Source organism: Esox lucius, chromosome 24 (genome assembly GCF_011004845.1).
Source record: "Esox lucius isolate fEsoLuc1 chromosome 24, fEsoLuc1.pri, whole genome shotgun sequence".
Classification (NCBI taxonomy): Eukaryota; Metazoa; Chordata; class Actinopteri; order Esociformes; family Esocidae; genus Esox; species Esox lucius.
The window spans coordinates 9,642,463-9,664,470 of NC_047592.1; the positions used below are offsets into that span (position 1 = coordinate 9,642,463).

The following is a 22,008-nucleotide window of genomic DNA, read 5'->3' on the forward strand; positions in this document are numbered from 1 at the left end:
TCCACCTCTACCTCCTGCTGTGCCCTCCTCTCCTCCACCTCTACCTCCTGTTGTGTCCTCCTTTCCTCCACCTCTACCTCCTGCTGTGCCCTCCTCTCCGCCACCTCTACCTCCTGCTGTGCCCTCCTCTCTTCCACCTCTACCTCCTGCTGTGCCCTCCTCTCCTCCACCTCTACCTCCTGCTGTGTCCTCCTCTCCTCCACCTCTACCTCCTGCTGTGCCCTCCTCTCTTCCACCTCTACCTCCTGCTGTGCCCTCCTCTCCTCCACCTCTACCTCCTGCTGTGTCCTCCTCTCCTCCACCTCTACCTCCTGCTGTGCCCTCCTCTCTTCCACCTCTACCTCCTGTTGTGTCCTCCTTTCCTCCACCTCTACCTCCTGCTGTGCCCTCCTCTCTCTCTCTTCCTTATTATAGCTTTCCACTGGTGGCCTTGTAGGAATCTCAACAGACACAGTCGACACTGACAAAAGTCCTGATTCGTTTTCCAGTCAAAGAAAACCCATACAGTAAAACCTTAACCTACACCCTGGAGCAGTGCCTGAAGGATACTTTTTGTATTGATTTGTTTTTTGTCTTGTTGGTCTTAAAGTCTCCATTTTATTTTGGTAAAAAAATGTTGTGCAATAGTTATGTATGAAATTATCAACATTTTAGACAGTATAAGAAATCGTTTCACCATTGAAAATAATGTTTAATATAGAAACTATATACCATGAAAATCAGATTAATAGACAGATTACATTTATCACTATTAATTTCAATAGGATATATAAAACCATAACCTGTAGAAAAACATCACATTCTGAAAAGAAGGAAGAACAACGAACCAGAAAAGAAATTAAACACACATCTAGCTTAATATTAAAGCTAGATGTGTGTTTAATTCCTTTCCTATTAAATATTAAATCAAAATCAGATAGAACTTAAATACCTTTAAACAAACAATTTAAAAATATTAAAGCAATAAAACAAAACAGCAATGTGTGCAGATGTGTTTAAATCTTTCTGTCTGTGTGATTCCTATTTCCAGATCACAGTCCAGTTAACGTTATCACTAAAGGAATTTCCAAAATGATTGTTCAGCTGTAATGAGAAAAAACATAGACAGTATAAACATTACCGTTATTTATTTTAATTTATATTTTCTTATTCTATATGTCCTAAACTCTACCAATGTTCATAATTATTAATATAGTTGCTGTTGTTTGTTGGCACTTTCTTGAACATTTTGTCTTGCAATTGCCATGATTCCTTTAAACAACATACAGCTTGAGGAGTAGGATGAATGTAATGTGGTTGGAGGATGTGAATTAATGTGATGTGATTGGAGGATATGGAGGAATGTCATGTGATTGGAGGATGTGGATGAATGTAATGTGATTGGAGGATGTGGATGAATGTAATGTGATTGGAGGATGTGAATGAATGTAATGTGATGGGGAGATGTGGAAGATTGTAATGTGATTGGAGGATGTGAATGAATGTAATGTGATTGGAGGATGTGAATGAATGTAATGTGATTGGAGGATGTGAATGAATTTAATGTGATTGGAGAATGTGGATGAATGTAATGTGACTGGAGGATGTGAAAGAATGTAATGTGATGGGAAGATGTGGATGATTGTCATGTGTTTGGAGGATGTGCATGAATATTACGTGAGGATGAGGTGAGGATGCGGATGAGGCAAATAATGAAGATGATGAATGCAATGTTAATGAAGGATGTGGTGAGAAGGACGATGATGCAATGTGTTTGGAGGATGCGATGTTGAAGACCTCACCTGCATCAAGACGGCCTGCATTGTGACAGGTTTCTCACACTGGAGAGGTTGGCTGGAGCTACATTCCATAGACACCATCAGCACAGTCCTGTTTGTAACTGGTGACAGAGAAAGAGTCATCCGCTACAACCTTGTGTTTTTTAGAGTGTGTGTGTGTGTGTGTGGGGGGGGGGGGGGGGGGGGGGGACTACTAAATACTCAGGTGACTTTGAATAAACTACTAAATATTTAGGTGACTTTGAATGAACTACTAAATATTTACGTGACTTTGAATGAAATTGGGGGCTGTAAATGTTTTGACCCTCCCCTTGCAATCAGACAATTTATGCATAATTAGGAACTGTGGTAATCTGTGTGTTTCTGTTATGACTGCATGTCAATTCTGGGTGTCGCTATTCCAAGCCCTCTTAGAAAAGATCATTTTAATCTCAATGAATCTAAACCTGGTGAAATAAAGGTAAACAAAAAAAATCCTAATTTACTGTACCCAGTTATTGTTTGGTTGACTTACGTGTGGCCTGGGATATGTTGAGGGACGGGCCGATCTCGGTTCCTGCCATCACTGCTACACTGAAGTTATATTTCGTCCCAGAATACAACTTTTCAAATGTATGGTTGAGGTCGCTAGTGTTCACCACTTGCGTAAAGGAATTTATACTACAGTCATTGAAATGAGAGGTGCCGTTTATTTGGTAATGTAGTAATACGTCCTGGGAAGCTTGGGGGGGGTTCCACGTCAGGGAGATTGCAGTGTGATCCACATGGGTGACCCTGAGTGATGTAGGAATGGTGGGCCCTAAAAAAACAGTAGAGGAGAGACTTTCAAGGAAGTTGTAAAACGAATACCATACAACTACACAAAGTGAGAGAGAGAGACATGGATGTAATTAATAACTCACGAGTGAAGACTGAAATGTTGGCTTCCGCGCTAAAGAGATCCCCATTCTTAGTGTAGACAGACACTCTATATTCAACTCCCGCCTTCAGATCGGTGAAAGTTGAATTATTGCTGGTTGTATTGCTCGTCCAATTCATAAGCGGGTTAGAGATTAACTGGAGCCCCACGCTGAAACATTCGTAGTTGCCCTGAGGTGGTTCCCAGCTCACAGAAATGTTACTGGAATGAACGTCCCTCTTAGTTAAGTTAGTAACTGACCCTGGCTCTAATGGGGAAACATGGAGAGAGGGAGAGAAGGTGAGAAGGATGAACGTGAGATACGATGTTAAGTGACAAATGTAGGTAACGGTGTCAGTAGCAGAGGTTGTTATGCTGTTCCAGGATAACATATTGATAATGTAGTCACGGTACACGATTCACAAATATTGTATTGCATCACACCAATCAACTAACCAGTCCCCCAGTCGATCATTCATCTACTCAACAAACAATCGTCTAGTTGTTCTTGCGCCGCGCCATCTACGTTACGTAACAGGCCGAGGATGGGATTCTCCGCCACCAATCCTTAACCATTAGTGGGAGAAATGCCAGACTGACCCGTGTCCGTGTCTAGGGGCTCGCCGAACATCATAACTATCTGTCCAAACTTACTGGTGCGCCCTGTCTTTGACACAGGGTCACTTTCCACCGATGCATCTGGCACCAGCGCCACAACGGTCAGGGTTACCATGGAGCCCGCCTGCAGACCTGTCACCGAATACTTTGTATCTGTGGTTCTGTTCGTCCTGGAAGCGGAACAAACATTGGCCTTGGATCATTTGTTGGGTGTGAAAATCAGAGGCAGCAGTGAAAACGGGAATTCAACTGGATTGTGTTTGATAGATTCCAAAATTGATTGCCCGGGGAATATTATTCTGTTTACATACATCGTCAAGAAGGTTCCCGGATTCCCATGACCCCACAGGAAAGAAAGACAACCTCTTGGTCTTTTGTTTTAACAGCAGTTTGGTTTCTGCAACATTCTTGTGGATGGGAGCCTTAATGATGGCTAATATGTTCAATGGGAGCCATAATGATGGCTAATATGTTCAATGGGAGCCATAATGATGGCTAATATGTTCAATGGGAGCCATAATGATGGCTAATATGTTCAATGGGAGCCATAATGATGGCTAATATGTTCAATGGGAGCCATAATAATGGCTAATATGTTCAATGGGAGCCATAACGATGGCTAATATGTTCAATGGGAGCCATAATGATGGCTAATATGTTCAATGGAGGCCATAATGATGGCTAATATGTTCAATGGGAGCCATAATGATGGCTAATATGTTCAATGGGAGCCATAATGATGGCTAATATGTTCAATGGGAGCCATAATGATGGCTAGTGGTTTACAGTAGCCTACATAAGTACTTGTTGATGTTTCGACAGGAGCCGACATACTGTACCCATTTGTGCTTCCAATGAAAGACACTCGATAACCAGAAGTGTTTCCGTAAGGCGGATCCCAATCAAAGTTAACTTGGTCACTAGTAAAGTCAGTAACACTTAAGTTGTTCACCATGCTCGGCTCTGAAGGAGAAGGAATAAATTGTTAATGTGTGCGTGTGTGTGTGCGTGCAGGTATTCCTGGGACATCTAAACGATGACCCCCTGACCTCTGAACAATCTAAATTACAGCTGTATATACTTATACAAAATATTAAATACAAAACACAAATATGTGAAGTACAGTGTTCCCAGCTCTGTCTCTCTCTACATATATTGTATGTGAGCAATAAGGCTGCCACGCCCTCTGCCGGTCCACTGCCTTCACTCAGCCCTCCTTCCTGCCAACCTAACCTGTCCAACCACGTCCCTCATCACACGAATATTAATTTACGGGTGGTCTTTGATTACCACCCATAACTTTGATTACCACCCGTAACTTTGTTACCCTTTATTATTCAGTTCAGTCCTTAGTTCCGTTGTGAGTTATTGTTTGTTTCTGCAAAACGCTACTACGTTTTGACCTTGTTTCGACCTCGTCTCTACCTAGCCCTTTTGCACCTTTCCCCCGCTGATTTTGACTGTTCCGTGTACCGAACTACTGCATGCCGTGTGATCCTGTTTTTGGAATGTGCGTTTTTGCCGGACCGTGTAAGCGGTTGCAGTGCAACTGTTTCTGGTGTATTTTCGAAGTACGCATCCGTGCACGCGTTTTGGGTCATGATAGACATTTGCTGGCTACAACATAGGCTACCGTAGTTACGTTACAGTGAGCCTTAACTAAAACCGTATACATTTATATTGCGACTGTTTCTGGCATGGTAAAGTTCAACTTCAGTCTCGCTAGCAATTGCTCAATTCTTATGATTATGCCTAAGAAGTTAGTAGATACCAGTAAGCCTATTACTGGCTAATAAGCTGTTCAAACGGCCAGTGGCAAAAGCTAACAGTGCATAGACGCTATTTGTGGTGGAGGTAAACATAATAAGAAACGTTAGTCAGTTTAACACAATGTTCAATAGAGTTTAGCGACTGGTAATTCCGTGGCATAATGGTTAAAGACAGTGCCTCTCACGTGGAAGGCTCAAGATCAAATCAATTGTGAATAACAACATTTATTTATTTTATTTCCAAGATTCTCTCATCGTTTCACTTGATGAAAAAGTTAGTTATCGTCACCTTTTCTATAGTTATTGTATCAATGTCATTCACGAATGAAAGAAAAAAAAACTGCTGTTATACCATGAAAGAAAAATATATGTTCTTATGCCATGAAATGAAATAGTTTTGGCAGAAAATTGTGGCCAGCCTAAGTCACACCTCTGCAATAATCATGCTGTCTAATCAGCATCTTGATATGCCACACCTCTGAGGTGGATGGATTATCTCTGCAAAGGAGAAGTGCTCACTAACACAGATTTAGACAGATTTGTGAACAATATTTGATAGAAATAGGCCTTTTGTGTACATGGAGAAAGTCTTAGATCTTTGAGTTCAGCTCATGATAAATGGGAGCAAAAACAAAAGTGCTGCGTTCATAATTTTGTTCAGTGTATGTACATATACTAACACACATATATATATATATATATATATATAGAGAGACAGATTTACTCCATTAAAAGTTTCACTACAAAAAACACTAACATTTGCATATAAAAATTAACAATAAAAGAGAGTGATTTGAGTTACTGGTGTAGCAGGAGATGTTCCGTGGTTCTCCACTTATGGAGAGGTCCTTCACTTCAGCATTGACCTCAAACCTGTAGAACGTTCCTGCTGTCAGCCCCGTGACATTAGTGTTCACACTGTTCGTTGAATTCACTTTTGACCCATTGACTCTAACAGTGTAGGAGTCACAGTTTCCTTCAGGAGGGGACCAGGACAGTGTGACCTTAGCTTCTGAGATAATAGTGATGTTGAGGTTTTCAATCAAGTCTGGTTCTGAGAGAAAATGAATGAATGATCAGTAGTCTCCATCATCATCATTAATATGAATAACAACCAGTACCAGATTTGTCTAACTTCATAAATCGCTTCAAGTAATGGTTGGACTGTCTCCCCACGCACACAACTCTCTCATTCAAGGCGAGCAGGGTTGAGGTAGCGCAAGTGCGGCGTCAGAGGTTTATGTTGCCCTTCTGAAGCACTTTCATAGAACGGAAAAACGGACTGTTCTGTCACAGCAAAATCACACATTTTCCTGTTTGTACATAGCCATCTGATGATCACATCTATATCCTAATAAACATCAACATATACTCTACCCACATTAAATATATGTATGTATAAGCTCACCGGCCACTTCATTAGGCACATTTTCAACTGCTCCTTAACGCAAATATCTAATCAGCCAATCATGGGGCAGCAACTCAATGCATTTAGGCATGTAGACATGGTCGATATGACCTGCTGAAGTTCAAACCAGCATCAGAATGGGCTAGGTGATTTAAGTGATTTGAACGTGACATGGTTGTTGGCTGGTTTGAGTATTTCAGCGCTGATCTACTGGGATTTTCCTGCACAGCCACCTATGGGGTTTACAGAGAACGGTCCGGAAAAGAGAAAATACCCTTCTTGAATCGAAGCCACAAAGAATTAAGTCAGTTCTGAAGGAAAAAGGGGGCCCAACCCAGTACTAGCAAGGTGTCCCTAACGAAGTGGCCGGTGAATGTATATCTTGCATCTATAATATTACGTTAATATTAGGTTGTACGGTTCGACACTAGTAACAGTAGTAAAGTTGGAAGTAGAAGCAGGACCAGAACTTGTAACAGTAGTACTGGCCAAGACCATTCAACAGTGTAAATCTAATGTTAGTGGTATTCTCCAAACTCACTGGTGTAGAAGGAGACATTCTCTGGGTTGAGGTCCCGGTCACACTTAATGGGGAACACTTGGATTTGGTACTGTGTGCCGGCGGTGAGGTTGGAAAGGAAGTAAGACAGGTTGGTGCCGTTCAGTATGCTGAGGTTCTTGATCAGGGTGTAGTTGACGGCCCTAACCTCCAGCCTGTAGTCTACGATGTTGCCAGGCCCAGGGGTCCAGTTCAAAGTCCCAGTATGTAGGGTCAAACTGGACATGTTGGCGTGGCCGTAGAAACGGTCTACACACACATCGGAGCGGAGCGGAGCGATGGGAGAAAGAAAGCACGGAGTGATTGTATCTAAGACGGCTTCACAGTCAGCCAGCACGATCACACTAAACGAGACCCATTTCAAATATTAGAAGTATATATTTTTTAACAACCCCTTACCTTCATAGCAGATAAAGGGAAGAGGCTGTGAGCAGTCTTTGTCGTACCAAAGACCACAGCTGAGCAGGACAATGCATGGGTCCTCAATGTACGTGTCAATCGCATCTGTATTGGTGCTGCTGGTAACTCCTGAGAAGAACGCAGTGGTCACGTCCCTGTTAGGCGTGGTCACTGTGTTCGAAGTTCCTCCCGTCGTCATGGTTGTCGCAGTCGGCCTTGCGGTCACCGAGGACGCGGTCATGTTGTAATCCATGTCATTATCGGAAGCGGATGGGCTGTAGCTACTATAGGGTGAGGAAACAGCAAGGGTGTCCGCGGGGTTGCAGCAACACCCACAGGTACTGGGGGAGTTGGTGACGGAATAGTAATTCATGATGTTGACCACTGGGTCCTTGGGCTTGGAGAGTTTTGGCCGGCCAGGGTACCAGTTCTGGAAGGTAAGGGGATCTCCATTGGACCAGTGTGACCAGGGCAGAGAGATGTTATTGAGATTCTTGCGCAGGCCAATCCAGGAGTCATTTTTTAGGTTGTGGACTAGCTCTCGGATGTTGTTGGGGTTGAGGCTCACCAACTCTTTGTAGCACATCTACCGGGACGAAGATCATACAAGTTATACAGGGCACTGCATTGCCTGTAGAGAGCTAACAAAGGATGATCCTCAATATAGTCCCTGACTGGCTCCATCACATTTTAATGCTGAGCTAGAACACAATCCTGCACACACCTCAGGTGCCAAGTACCATCTGAACATGTTTATTTCCTTCCCTACCCATGTCAGTCCCATTTACTCCCCAGCTAACTTTTATGGTGTTGAATACTTCAGAAAGACTCTGTTTTTGGACTGTCGCATCTCTCACAAGCTCTAAATATTCCAGTAGAAATGTGCCCTGGTGGGGGTTGTCACAGTGTTTCTCAATGTACTACTAGCCTTGTACCTGGCAGTGTAGTCTGGCCTGGTCCCAAGTGGAGACGTTGGACTGGGGGAAGTACTGCGGCTCAGCTGCAGAGAACACCGCCAGCGCTGCTGGAAGGTGGGAGGCAGAATGGAAACAGCTTCACATTCAGCTAAGGTCCATAACGTTGACTTGATTCCAAAGCAGACTGAGACAGTCTCCCTCAGGCTGTATAAAGGTCATATATTTAAATGGTCTGTGCTTGCTAAAGTCCTTAAGAACCCGGTGAATCATCAGCTGAAGTACTTTCTTCGTACAGCATCTAATCCCGAAAGCTGCATGGATTTTGGGATTCGGCTTCTGGTTAGATACAGCTTTTTTTATAGAAATTTTGACAAAGAACCAATTAGGCATAATATAATGGACAGGTCTTGTTTTTCTATGCTAGATAGGCGGTTTGTTGTCCAAGGTATATTTCCGTTTTTGTTTAATTGTGGTCACAATTTGATTAGGAGCCTCTGGCTGTACCTTTGAGTTGCTAGACGTGTTGCATCCCCTACAGAAATATGATTGTGTTTTGTGTTAGCGTTTTTACAGCTGACCTCTTGCAAGGAGGTTTGTAAACTCAACAGGTCTTTTTCCAGAGAAAAAGGTTAAATAAATATACAACAAAATTATATATAATTTTTATAAATATAATTCTTTATTTATACTGAGCGCAATTATACTCATAATACTGGGAATTATTTATATTGAGTAAACCATTTTGTAATATTTGAGTAAACAAAGATGCCCCGTAGCATACATCCATGGGATGTCTTTGCATGAAGTTTGCATATGATGGAAAGCTAGTCAAGGAAGCCTTCCATAACCAATTCCCTAACAGAATATTTATTGTACATGCCAGCTCAATGTTTTAAATATAAAATAAATCAGCCAGTTCACCACACTTTCTTGGTGGTTTAACCTGACATACACAGTATGAGCCTGCCATAGTTACGCTTACCATTACTTTAAGACTTATTCTTAACTGTACTGACTGTTTTTTTTACAAACCTAAAAAGTTTTCCCACACCTATACCCAAAGCATGAATTTACATATTAAAAACAAAAACATCTTGAAAAGCAAGATTTGAACTCACCTAATAACACAAGACAACGAATCCTGTCCATTCTTTAAGTGGCAGGACTCTCTGATCTGGCTAAGAAATAGCTGTGTCAGAGTCCACAGTATGTGCATGAACTGATAGATTTGACCAGCACCGTGAACTCTATCAAGAGGAACAAAAGAACCAAATGAGGTCACAGCGCTTGATCTACTCACCTAGGCAACCGCCTCCCTCCTCTCCGCCCCTTCAACACACAACCATGAGACCGTGACGTCAGGGGGACGGTCAGTTGGACGTCCGTTAACACAGAGAGCAGTCCGAATGGGAGGGTGAACGGAGAAGGGCAGTATTTTGGCGAGATGTTAAAAGAAATTAAAAGAATTGAAAGAGAACAACATGGGATGACAGTCAGGAGTTTTGGTTGTAGGCTATTTATTTAGGGCCCAGAAATTGGCATTAGATTTGGTAAAGTGGTGCCTTGATGTGTTCACCACACAGCTACCCACACGCATATTTATAGAAGCCTAAATGACCTTCGTCCACGTTGACTCTGTCCTGGTTATTTCTGTTATTCATCTTACTGTTTACGTTGTTTTATATTTATCTCACTATATTTCACATGCAGAACAGCGAGTATGAACACACAACTCCCTGGTCCCGGATGGTCTGCCTCTGCAGACGACCCCTCCCAATTACCAAAATCCAGAAGTATCTCCAGTGGACAAACGAGCACCAACACTAGGGTTGGGGGGGGGGAAAGCACATTCTCAACCTGGTCAGTTAAGTTTAGGCTACTTGAGTTTAAGATTGTTCCGGACCCATCCGATCCTGCTTAGACTTTGCCAACCCAACTGACGTCTGACTGTGGTAACAGCATAGAATCCCATGAGATAAAATAAAAATATTTTCTGATAGAAGCCAAGCACGGGCCACCCACCCACCGCATGCCCTAGTGCAACCACACCTACCGCACCCGATAATTACGCCAGTTGTTTCTACATTATGCTTATAATTATTGGAAATGCTAACAGCTGATACACTAGCTGAGTTTGCATAATAGCAACATGATAGCCTACCTACATTCAGAGGTAATGGATTATGCAAGCTATGTTTTGTGTTTGTTAGCTGTTTTAATGGTTATTCTCTATGAGAATGCTCGGTATTGCACTGGATTCATTTTATGATTTTGTGTATTTTATTTTTTTCTGGTTCCCTCAGCATGTTGACAGCATGATCACTGTATGGATGTGCAAAATAAATGCCCCTAACCAAAAGAACACTGTGTTTGTAACCTGAATAACACTGTAGTGGAAGGTCAACACTGCCCATATTGGTCAGTAAACTAACCCCTCTGTAAAGCAAAGTGGTGGCAGCAACATAAGGGGACATTCAGGACGGGGGGGGGACTTGGGTTATGCAAAACATTGTTTTTGACAGACTGACAGGTACGCAGAGAGGTTGACACTTGAACATGAGTGAGGTACATTCATCACAAATGTCAAGTTGGCTTTGGTCCGAGCTAGTTATGAGGTTGCAAAATGTAATTTGCGAGAAAATTAGACCTGGACTGGCCTGTTATGGCATTGATCATTGTGAATGTAAGCTACGTTAAAACATTATGGTTTGGGAGCCAAGGTGTGAAAATAATGAACAAATACACTATCCGGCCCAGACAAGCAAACATTTTGTTCTGAGGTCAGATTACAGCTAAACAGGTCACCCATGTTGTCTTCATTGACCGCAGGAATGTAAATATAATAAGTAGTGAGAAAATAAGTATTTAAGAAATTGATTTTATTTGAAAGTTCCCTGAAATGTTTCCTTTTTCCCCTAAATAAAAAAAAGTGCCAGCCTCAGCACAAAAACAGATTTCAGAATAATCAAGTAAACAAATAAAAGTTAAATCCAATACATCTTACGGCATAACAGCGGTGATAACAAAAACAGAGTAGCTACAAAACTGGAAATAAAACACAGACATCATAAAATAACTAAAGTAACAAAAATACTGTGAAGTTGGAAGACGTTGGAAGTCGACTACTTAAAAATGTACACGCCTTTGACGGTGATGTTGGAGTCAAGGATTCAGAACGGGGCATAACGGCAGTGGTTACCTCAAGCACAAAGACTAACTGGCAGAACACAGGCGGCTGGACAATCAACAAAAAAACATCACGACTTCGCAGGACCATTATATGACAAAAAGCTTCGGTTAAAAAAAAATTGCAAAAACACAACCTGAGGTGCTGTGTCGGGGCAAAGGGGAAGCGGATAATCTCCCTCCTGACAGTGATGGCTCCACACATAAACACTGCATGTTTTGCAGGGAGTAATGGACAGGTATAGGAAGACATGGGGGTTAATTCACCATACCTGAGGTGGAGTTGTTTCAATTTAGATAATACAGTGTAGAGAACCATATATGGCTCGTTTCTGATTCTCTAATTTTGAAAGTTCTTGCCATCCAATGTTTACCCAGCTTCGACCAAAACCTAATGTTACTTTATGGAGGCCTTTGGCCCAGTCGTCCATGGGGGGCGCCTTCAGCTCAGTGGTGTGGGATACTGACTGAAGTGCTGTACATACATTTCCAGCCACCTCCCAACTGGTTCTAGGTCTGAACGCTGACGGGCCATTTGAAGATATTCAAGTCAACAGTACAGTAAAAAGGGAGGCAAAATCAAGACCTCTAAAATCTTGGGGTTTATCTGAAGATCTGAAAACGTTCAAATGAAAAAATGCAACACTGAGAAAATCAGAACAGCACAGTACCTACACATTCAGACAAAAAGTGCCTGTGTGTAGCGCCTTTAGGTCAGGTATTGGTCATTTCAACGTTGATACAGAATAGACGTCGGGATAACGTCAGGATACAGGGCTGTGCTGTCGGGTTTTAGTCGGAGTCGCTCTTGTCCTCCTTGGTAACCAGACGTTTCCCACTCTTCGGAATGACCGCTCCCTTCCTGATGCTTATGGCAGAACTGAGAATGAAGGGACACAGCACCAACATCAGACACCGTTTTACCAACGTTAAACTGAGGACGGTAGACTATGGAGAGACAAACGAGGAGGCCGTGGTTAGCTCACCATTTCTTCTTGTATTTCTCCTGATCAGCAGGAGGAACATGGTCCATCAGCTCCAGGCTGTCATTGATCTTCTTCAGCCACTCGTAGCGCTCTCTGCCACGAACCTGATAGAAAGCCAGAGTCAATTCCAAGTGGGCGCGGTGCCACGTTCATCTACTAGAGATGCATAGTCTCACCCCCCGTCTGCCTGTGATCACTCACCGGCAACAGAAACACACCGTCCTTGTCCTCATCCTCGGTGCTGGAAACGTTTTTTGTCTTCTTGCTAGTGCCTGGAAGGGGCGTGGACTCTGAGGGGGGGGGGGAAACGAGGTCAACAATGACAAAGGAGACGAGAAAGGAGCCCTAAGTGTTGGGACGCAGCCACACCCTTACTTCTCTTGGTGCCGCTGGCTGTCTTGGTCCCGTTCAGACTTTTGGCTGCATTCTCCTCCTCAGACTTGCGGTCACGGCCAGGGCAGGCGCAGACACGGACCTCAAAACAACGGCGCCCCAAAACCTGACCCCTAAAGAGGGGGGGGGCCATGAGTAGTTAGACTCAATAGAGATAGATGACACGCGTTAGAGAACACTTTCTACTGCGGACGTCCAACATGAAAGCATCTGCCAATTGTCTCAACGGCACTGCTACACCCATAAACACCTCTATGGAGCAGACGAGAGGTAACGGCAGCCATGTTGATGACTACATGGACCTCGTCCACAGGAAACGCAGGCTAGCAATGACATCTGAAGAGACACAGACTATTTGACAATATCCATTAGATTGGTGATGTGCATGTAAAAACACAACACACATTGACCGAATTCAGCATGTTGTCTCGCTACGATGCCAATGTTGACAGCGGCTCTCAAAAACATCCCAACCAACCCCCAACCTCCCCAGCAGACATGAGTCGAAACAGATTTATCGGGGAGCTTTCACCGCAGCACATGCGCATCACAATAAAAGGTGGGACGTTCGAGGGGGTGGGGCTGAATACTTTCGAGACCCACAGCACGTGATGTATTACGAATTACGTTCGGACGCCGGGACGAGTAGCCGTCGCCCTGGGCTGCTAGCCGGAGGGCCTCAGGATGAGACCGGCCGTACTTACTCCGCCGTCTCCAGGGTCAGGATGGTGAGGATGGGCCGCCGGTTCATCCCCCCCATGCAACTGGAGTTGCACATGAAGTTCAGCAGAACGGTGGTCACCTCGGAGCCCAGCTATAAAGACAACGGCAAAGATGTATGACACCCGGGCGGGCGGTCAGCACGCGGCGACGCGCGTTTCAAATGCCCCCCTACCCCGTCCTCGGGTAGGAAGGACGGGGGAATTACGGCCCGGGAGGCCTACCTGGGGAGGCTCGTAGGGCAGCACCACACTCTGGCGCTTGGTGTTCTCATCCTCCAGGTACTGAACGCGCTGGCTACCCTCCACCCGGATCAGGTGACTGCGGTGGTTCACACCTTGACAGGAAACAGGAAGTGAGAGGGCAGAGTATGTCTGATATGTTTGAGGCCGTTACATTTTTGCATTTCTTTTGCAAGCCAAAGTGACATACACACATTTGCAATAACACACATTTTAGTACAAACTTACAAAGGTAATAACAGGTACTAAAATCGGATATTAGACACCGGAAGGAATGAGTTTGCCGAACAGCCCCGCTCTAACGACAAGGGCTGTAAGATCCGTAGAGCCACAGAGTCAGAAGAACCATCCAAAACACGGCACCCTACGCAGGGTAATGTCCCCTTCACGGTCAAGAGACACCCCCGCTTCCTCTAGTAACACCAGCGGCACGAGCATCAGCTCTCCCATCCAAGGACTGGCCCATGCTTAGCCTCAGACGCAGGCCAGAAGCTGAGGGGTGCAGTGGGTCCAACTGAATATTTGGATTCGATTTGCATTGGTTTTCCCTTCTTCCTCATTGGCTTACAATTAAAAGACAGACAGGCAGCTTTTACAGTCGTACCACCCAGACTCACAGCAATGATCTAACCGATAGGAAAATGTTACTGTTGTTTATCTACGCTCTTTGTGAATGAAGGCGCCGATAACCGAATGGCATGGTGCCTCCCTTTCAAATGATTACCTCAGGCTAAAAGACATGCAGCCTCTGCTTAACTACCACACACACACACACACACACACACACACACACACACACACACACACACACACACACACACACACACACACACACACACACACACACACACACACACACACACACACACACACACACACACACACACACACACACACACACACACACCTTCGTTGTATTCGGGGGCGCTCTGGTGGTGGGGACAGCGACGGACCACCTCGGAGACATGCTCAGACTTCTTGTAGATGGCGGTGGCTCGGAGGATGGCTCCTGGCGGGGGCTCGTTGAGCATCAGCACCTCCACCGGGCACGTCTTAGCCAGCTGGCAGTACAGCTTGTTCAGCTGTGCCGAAAACTGGGAGGGCGGGGGGGGGACGCAAAAACAATACAAATAAGAACTTTCTAATGTGGAGGTGAACAGAAAAGAATTGATGGACTGAAGAAAAGAAAATTGCACTTCAAAATACACCAAGAAAGCATTTCACCGGGGATACAGTAAATATTGAAGTGTATGTAAAATATTTAAAAAAAACATCAGCAGATATAAGAACATAATACAGAGTTGTATGAATATTTACTAAAGGAATCCTTGTTTGTAACTATAGATTTTGACATGGACTGCTACCTACACACACACACACACACACACACACACACACACACACACACACACACACACGAACTCTTGGAACATGCCCTGTCATGTCAGCCCCATGCCTTACTGTGACACCTCTGAGCCAATGACTGAGTTGGAGGGGGGGTGTTCATTTAAGGGCTGACAGGCCTATCACAGCACACTGACACGGGGGTCACTATGGAGACCCTTGTGCGATTGGCTGTTTTAAACCCAAAAAAAACTTGCACCAAAAAGAGGGGTTTGGCGAATGGTCACAATGAACTGCATCATACTCTAATAGACCACGGGGACACAGAATGAATGGAATCGGTTTTCTGTGTGAGGTAAGGTAGCAACAATTAACCCGAAATTCAAAAAAATTGGAAATGTGACTACAGATTAAACAGGGTTAAAGCCATTTACTAAAATTATTAATATGTAAATATATATATGTATTTTCTAATCATTCTGCCGCATACAATGAAACATGGTCTGTATATACACATATTACCGGACGAGCTGCATAACAAACGCGTTTCAACTGTAAACTCTGGCACCGATTCAACGACCCTGTCCGCATCGTACGCAGTAAGCCCCAAACACGGCACTCACGGTGGAGGTGACAGACTTGGCGGTGCCGGACTTCTGGAAGCGCAGCTGGAAGCCGTGCTCCCCGGGGTAGTCGACGGTCGACGGCACAGTGGAGGCCGTAGGAGGCACGTTGTCCGCGGGAGTCACAAAGGGCTCCGCGACGGGTTGGTCCGTCAGCTCAAACAGCCTCTCAAAGCCGTCATCTAAGGTGGACTCTGGAAGGAGCTACGGGGAGGGTAAGTGCATGCCATCAATCTATTAAGACTTGGAGCTTTCGCCCACATGATCCAAACAAATGAACAAGAAAGAAGATGTCACTGGCTGCATTCCTATGAGAATGCTGTGACAAGAGCGAGTACACACTGCTCAGGTTAGATGTTATATCAAACTGTCTAACAGAAGCTCACAAAACAGAAATACACAGCCTATATTTATTTACACTGCCCAGTGTCACTGCATCATGACAAAGCAAAAACAAGGTAAATGCCAATGTACTGGGGCATTTATCTCAATACCTTTTCTCACAAATAAGGTATTGAGACCATTTATTCAGTAATTTGTAAAGTTAATCCGAGCTTCTGTCATACTGGATTGGGGGTGTTGGTGGACATTGATCTTCAGGTACCCTGAAGATGTACAGTGGGGTTCAACTCCACCTAGGCGCAGAATCAAGGCCAGATTGATAGCAGAAATGGATGTCCTTCTGGCAGGTTCTCCCATTTCTTCAGAGAAACTCTGAATTTCTGTAAGTGTGGCCATTGGGTTCTTAACCCACTCCCAGACCAAGGCCCTTTCTCCCCTGTTACTAAATTTGTCTGGACAACCAGCTCTAAGAAGAGTCTTGGTGGTTCCAAACCTCTTCCATTTCACAATCATGGAGCCCACAGTACTCCTGTGAAATGCCAACGCTTAACCCATTTTTTATTAGCTACCCCGGATTAATGTCTAAACAAAATTATTTCTCAGAGGTATACATAGAGTTCCTTGTAGTTCAGGGCTTTGTATTTGCTGTAATATGCACTGTGAAGTCACTGCGGGGTATTGCATGTGGATACATGGAGAAAACATGGAGCTCATTCAAAACAGGTGTGGTTTTATAAAGCAGGTGCATTTACATCAATAGGCAGGCAAACTTACCGTGGCATCCAAATCGTCCCAGTTTTCACTCTCAGTTGGTGCTATATTAGGGCCCTGTGGAGTCATTCTGAGAAAAAAACCCATAAAAGTTACACCCACATTATTTGTAGCCCTTAACAGACTAACGCAGAACAGGATCTGTAAATCTTTAAACACCACATTAAGGACACGCAATCCTCTATTGTAGCATGTTTTGGAAGTGCTAAGCATCACTATATACTGTAAGTAATGTGGTCTTAAAGACAGTGCAAAACCCACATGGTCTCCCAGAGCTGCTGGAAAGATCCCTGGCTCATCTGGAGACCCATCAAATCTGGGTCCTCAGTGTGCCCGTTCATTCTCTCAAATGCTTGTCGAACCAGAGGCAGGAAGAGAGGATGGGGCCAAGGGAACACCAGGCAGGAGGGAAGGCAATGGGATCTAGGAAAGAGAACAGCTAATTGATTAGTGAAGTGTAGAGACCGGTCATATGTAGTGACCATGCCTTCAAAACAAGGCTGTCTATTGGATGACTGAAGTCATGGGGGATTAAAGACACAAATGGGCAGCAGCCATGTTGGACCTTTAGCCTAGGAGTTACGGGGTAATACCAGTCTGGATCAAAAAGGGGCAAATAAATGGGGTCAAAGTACAGAGTACTTTGGCAATAAACTCTCAGAGATGTGTAGCCCTCCAGCTATGTAAGGAGTGGTGCACTAGGCAAAATGTTGTTGTTGATCAAGTGGAACCATGTGCTATGTTTTAGCAAACAAATCAATGGCAGTCTAAAATACGATGCAAATTTGAAAACGGTGAATCCAGTAGATGTAGCAAGTAAATACATGTCAATTGAAATTATTCCCTTATATAAAATATTGTAATTATAGTTGCGTACTTATAGTTGTTTACTTCCTAATTTCGCTGGAATTTAAATAGCACTCAAGCTACAGTACCCCCATCAACTAGCTCGCTACACATTGTCACAATATAGACTAAAGACAGTCAACTAGTTAGCTGGGGTTTAAATCAAATTGCATGAACTATTACACATACAGCAACATTGCATAGTCAAATCAAACCACAGAGTTCAACATGTATTACCAGCTTGCGGGTCGTTTAACACACCGACCCAATAAAAACCTACATACATCTGAAACAATTCCTATGTACTAGCATTATATATTTACTATACGTCCACTACTTTAACTAGCTCCGATACGTAGTTAAAGCTAGACTAGCGGCAGCTAGCTTTATGCTATACTTCTTGATTGGCTATGTTCGAATCGCTGATCGACGACGACCACATACTTGTTTTCATGCAAAAAAAATTATGTGTTGTGTAAAATCAATATATATATTTATATATATATACCGTTTCCTCGCCACACGTAAAGCACTCGTTTCCTGCAGCACATATGCTTTATGTCCATGTAAAGATATCACAGAAACATCACCAATAGAAACAGTCCGAAAGTAAAAATATTTAGCTTCCTTCAGTGAATAGCGTGCTTTTAGGGGATTTCCCAAAACATTTTGGGGCGTGGCTATTGAGTTCAGAGGCCACCAATCAGAGGCCGCACACATCTTGGTGTATGTTTTCAAATCAAAGTGCACCAAATGCTCGCGAGGAATGCACAGTTATGTATTTTACATTATGATAGTCGGTAGAATTACAATTATTTAATTTTTATTGCGAAAAGTAATTTAGATACAATTCAGAGATGTGTTTATCCGAGATGATAAATTAATTACAAATAGCCTAAGTAAAACAGAATTGTAATTTAACAAAAAAAATCCCACATTATGGCAATCGAACAGACACAAATATTGTAAAATATAAGCTACACATCGACCAGAACAGGAAATCGTACCAGCCAGCAACATCAGAAACAAAACTGATACCAGTTGGTCGATCTAGGATATTGATACCATGAATGTACTTAGTAATGGTAAGGTCGGTGAAAGCAACGCAACGAGGAAGTAACTGTGTTTGGCTTAGTAGTCATGTAGCCTAAATATGAGTGATAACTGATGAAAACGAGTAGAATGTGATAAAAACCTTATAAGAACATAGAAAGTAAACACACCACATATTTTAGCTCCTCGCGCTGAAAGAAGTTTTACTGGCCAAAGCAAAACTGTAATTTTCGTTTTCTTAAAGCTGCATGCAATATGTAGTTTCGGGAAACAGCACCTCCTAGGCTAGAGTAGAGAATTAGCTTCAAGACAGCTTCATAACCTTTAACCCCATTGTAGAAAATTATATTTTTCATTATTATGATGTTGTTTTAATGTTTTCATTTGAGTATTTGTTTTTATGTTATTGTATTTTCATATGTTTTCTTTTTCTTTGTAGAGCACATTGAATTGCTTCGATATATGAACTGTGCTATATAAATAGACTTCCTTGCTAGAAAATGCATTTGACAATAAAATACATCTTCCAGTCAGGTAAGCTGTTAAGGTTGTTAATTGTGCATGAATAAAGGTGTAGCTAGTTTGTTAAGCGGGATAGCTACAGTGACTCCATAATAACCTCTTATGTCTTCAAGCCTTAGTATTAGTATCTATTCATATTGTCATCTGACTGTAGCTAAAACCATTAACTTGACTTTAAATGGAATCAACACCCATCTCAGTTCCCACTAGGCTACTGTTGACTCATGCTTTTGTTCATTTGAGAGATACAACTCTATGGTCTACAACTAAGATGCCTTTTAAAATTAAGACCCATTCTCCAGGTTAATAGGGTTTATTAGCTGAAGCATTATAGAGGTTACTGAGGATAAAACCACCAGTCTTTAGCCAGCTAGATTATTACATTATTCTAAGTTAGCTTATAGCTTAGTTTTGCATGCTTATAAGCTGTATCTTACAGAGCGCTCTGCTTACTTTTAAGATGATTTCTGTTTTTTTTATTTTTTTTATTCCTGTCTGGCTATTTTCAGAGGTGTAAATTGTCCAGAACACTCAGTTCTCTGATAACCCCAATGTTCAGTGTTACAATCATAGATATTAGAATAGCTCAATATTGTGGCTATAACCAAAGGCATTCAACAGCCCATGTCTCATGTCACAATAACGCCACTAGATGGCCAGGTACTCCGTTTAGTGCCTGTAGACACCATTGCTTCTTGAGACATGTGGAGTGGACATGAGTCTGTAATGCAACACCTGTTTTCTGTCACACATACGTCACGTTACTGTGTGAAGCTGGCATTCTTGTACGTCGGGGGACACTTGTCTCAATCATCAACACCACCAAATTTGCTGAGGTGCTTTTTAATCACGAGGGATTTTAGGAGGGTACAAAAATGGGGTCAAAATAATCCTATAATACCTATGACTCTCTCATGCCCCTTTTGTCAATACACACACATGCACATATGTTTGACCGGTGATGGTGCAGTCACATGCAGCACGTGTGTCAGTCAGAGTGGCGGTGTGAATTTCACTCACACAACACTGATAGTGTGACTTCGTGACAAATGCAAAGAACACTGGCATGAGTGGTCATGTGTATTGGTACCTCCCAATTCTCTTTGCTTTCCTTCTCACTTCAATTGTCCTTCGTTTTTTGAAAGATTTTTTTGGGGGGGTATCGTTTTTTAATAATTTTCCTGACAGGGCAATTTAAACTATGGGCTTGGGAGACTGGTAGGAGGACATCTAGGGAGTCCCCTTCATCTGTCTACATATGCCTCCCCCTCGGTTTGCCCTCCTACTGTCAATAAAGCAATAAAATACCCGCTCCCCAAAACAAAGCAAAATAAAACAAAGGAATACATTTTAACTTAAAATGCACAACAAACCTTTGAAGGTTAGTTCTCTCTGTTAGACACTGTCAGTTTGTCGCTGGACGCAGATATTTAGCTCTTGATAGACCCTCATGCTGTATGGTCCGGGGCCACTAGTCCACTGTTTTCCCTGGGCCACACACACGACTCATGGCCCAGAGCCCTGGCTTTGGATGAGGGTGTCAGGTTCAGGCCCTCTTTCGTAACTGTGTGAGTCAGATCCAAGTATGATAGAAGGACAGTGGGAGTGGGGGGGAGTGGAAGTGGCGTGAGATGGGGGTGTGTTTGCCACGAGCGTTCGTGAGAGTTGGATGAGCGAGCTCTGCCACAGAGATGTTTCCGTTGCTTTTTTTGGCAGGTTCTGCTTTGTCCCTTCTCCACCCCCGACCAAGACACACCTCCTAATTCCACGCCTGCTAGCTGTTCCCAGTCCCCCCCCCCCCGGTCACCCCACTAATTTGACGAGCGGGGAGTTCTGAATTTAGGACCCACCTGTTGCCCCGGTACGCAATAGTATTTTTGCGTGAAATAGAGGAGGGTTTTGTGTGACATAGGGGAGGGTATTTGTGGTGGATAGGAAGAATAAGCTGTAGTGTACTGGTGGGCCGTGCGACCCCTTTGGCATGTGCTCTAAAATAGTGCATGGATTAACGAGGGAGGTAAAGACAGACAATAGCTGCTAGGACAGTGCAGACCGAAAACCTCCTGACTGTCCGGGAGAAATGTTGAGTCATTGCTCCAGATTAGACAACTGGCGTGAGTTCTGTTTTTTACGGTCCAGGCATTCATCCTTTGCACACCATGCATGCAGAGGGATGACCAGGCCAGATGGTAGATTTGTATCCTTTCTATAGATATTCTTCATTTAGCTGCTGCAGATCTCAATCCAGAAAATATAATTAATTATCCTCTACTGCATATCAGGATGTCTCCAAACATTATTCTTCTGGGTGGTACAAATAATCACATGAATAAAATTCCTTACCCACAAAAATAAGTCCATCTATCAACATTGCATGATCCATTACATGATAATGCTACAATGTTTTCTCACACTTTCTCCATCTCTCTCTCTCTCATGCAGACACATATTCACACACCAAGACACTCACACACAGTGGTGTTGGAAAGTATTCAGACATTTTCACTTTCTCCCCATTTAGTTGTCTATAACTGATTAAATTCACACGCAGTAGTGGATCGTGGTATTTGTAGTTTGTTTAAAGAAGTTAAACTATTACAGAACTTTAATATTGCACTATGTCACACTGCATTC

The 22,008-nt window shown here is 43.3% G+C and overlaps 2 protein-coding genes across 3 annotated transcripts; both read right to left on the reverse strand.

Annotated features, from left to right (window-relative positions):
- Window positions 1-895: 895 nt before the first annotated feature.
- LOC105020677 (receptor-type tyrosine-protein phosphatase eta) lies at window positions 896-9,586 on the reverse strand. Of its 2 annotated transcripts, none has more exons than XM_034290595.1 (11): window positions 9,465-9,586; window positions 8,365-8,450; window positions 7,430-8,015; window positions 7,013-7,279; window positions 5,866-6,117; window positions 4,134-4,257; window positions 3,331-3,464; window positions 2,681-2,944; window positions 2,293-2,577; window positions 1,782-1,879; window positions 896-1,083 (listed from the first exon to the last, which is right to left on the reverse strand). In XM_034290595.1, exons 1-11 carry the CDS (start codon window positions 9,493-9,495, stop codon window positions 1,021-1,023), a joined length of 2,190 nt encoding a protein of 729 aa, XP_034146486.1. In that variant the 5' UTR covers window positions 9,496-9,586; the 3' UTR covers window positions 896-1,020. The 2 variants fall into 2 exon arrangements, with proteins under 2 accessions (XP_034146486.1, XP_010886183.2); XM_010887881.4 differs by having other exon boundaries at window positions 8,365-8,453.
- Window positions 9,587-11,378: 1,792 nt separating this feature from the next.
- Window positions 11,379-18,453, reverse strand: LOC105020676 (cellular tumor antigen p53). The gene is made up of 11 exons (XM_029117727.2): window positions 18,308-18,453; window positions 17,215-17,376; window positions 16,957-17,023; window positions 15,841-16,044; window positions 14,781-14,967; window positions 13,856-13,968; window positions 13,616-13,725; window positions 12,894-13,024; window positions 12,720-12,808; window positions 12,519-12,622; window positions 11,379-12,412 (listed from the first exon to the last, which is right to left on the reverse strand). The coding sequence occupies exons 2-11, from the start codon at window positions 17,292-17,294 to the stop codon at window positions 12,325-12,327; spliced, it is 1,173 nt and encodes a 390-aa protein (XP_028973560.1). The 5' UTR covers window positions 17,295-17,376; window positions 18,308-18,453; the 3' UTR covers window positions 11,379-12,324.
- Window positions 18,454-22,008: the final 3,555 nt, after the last annotated feature.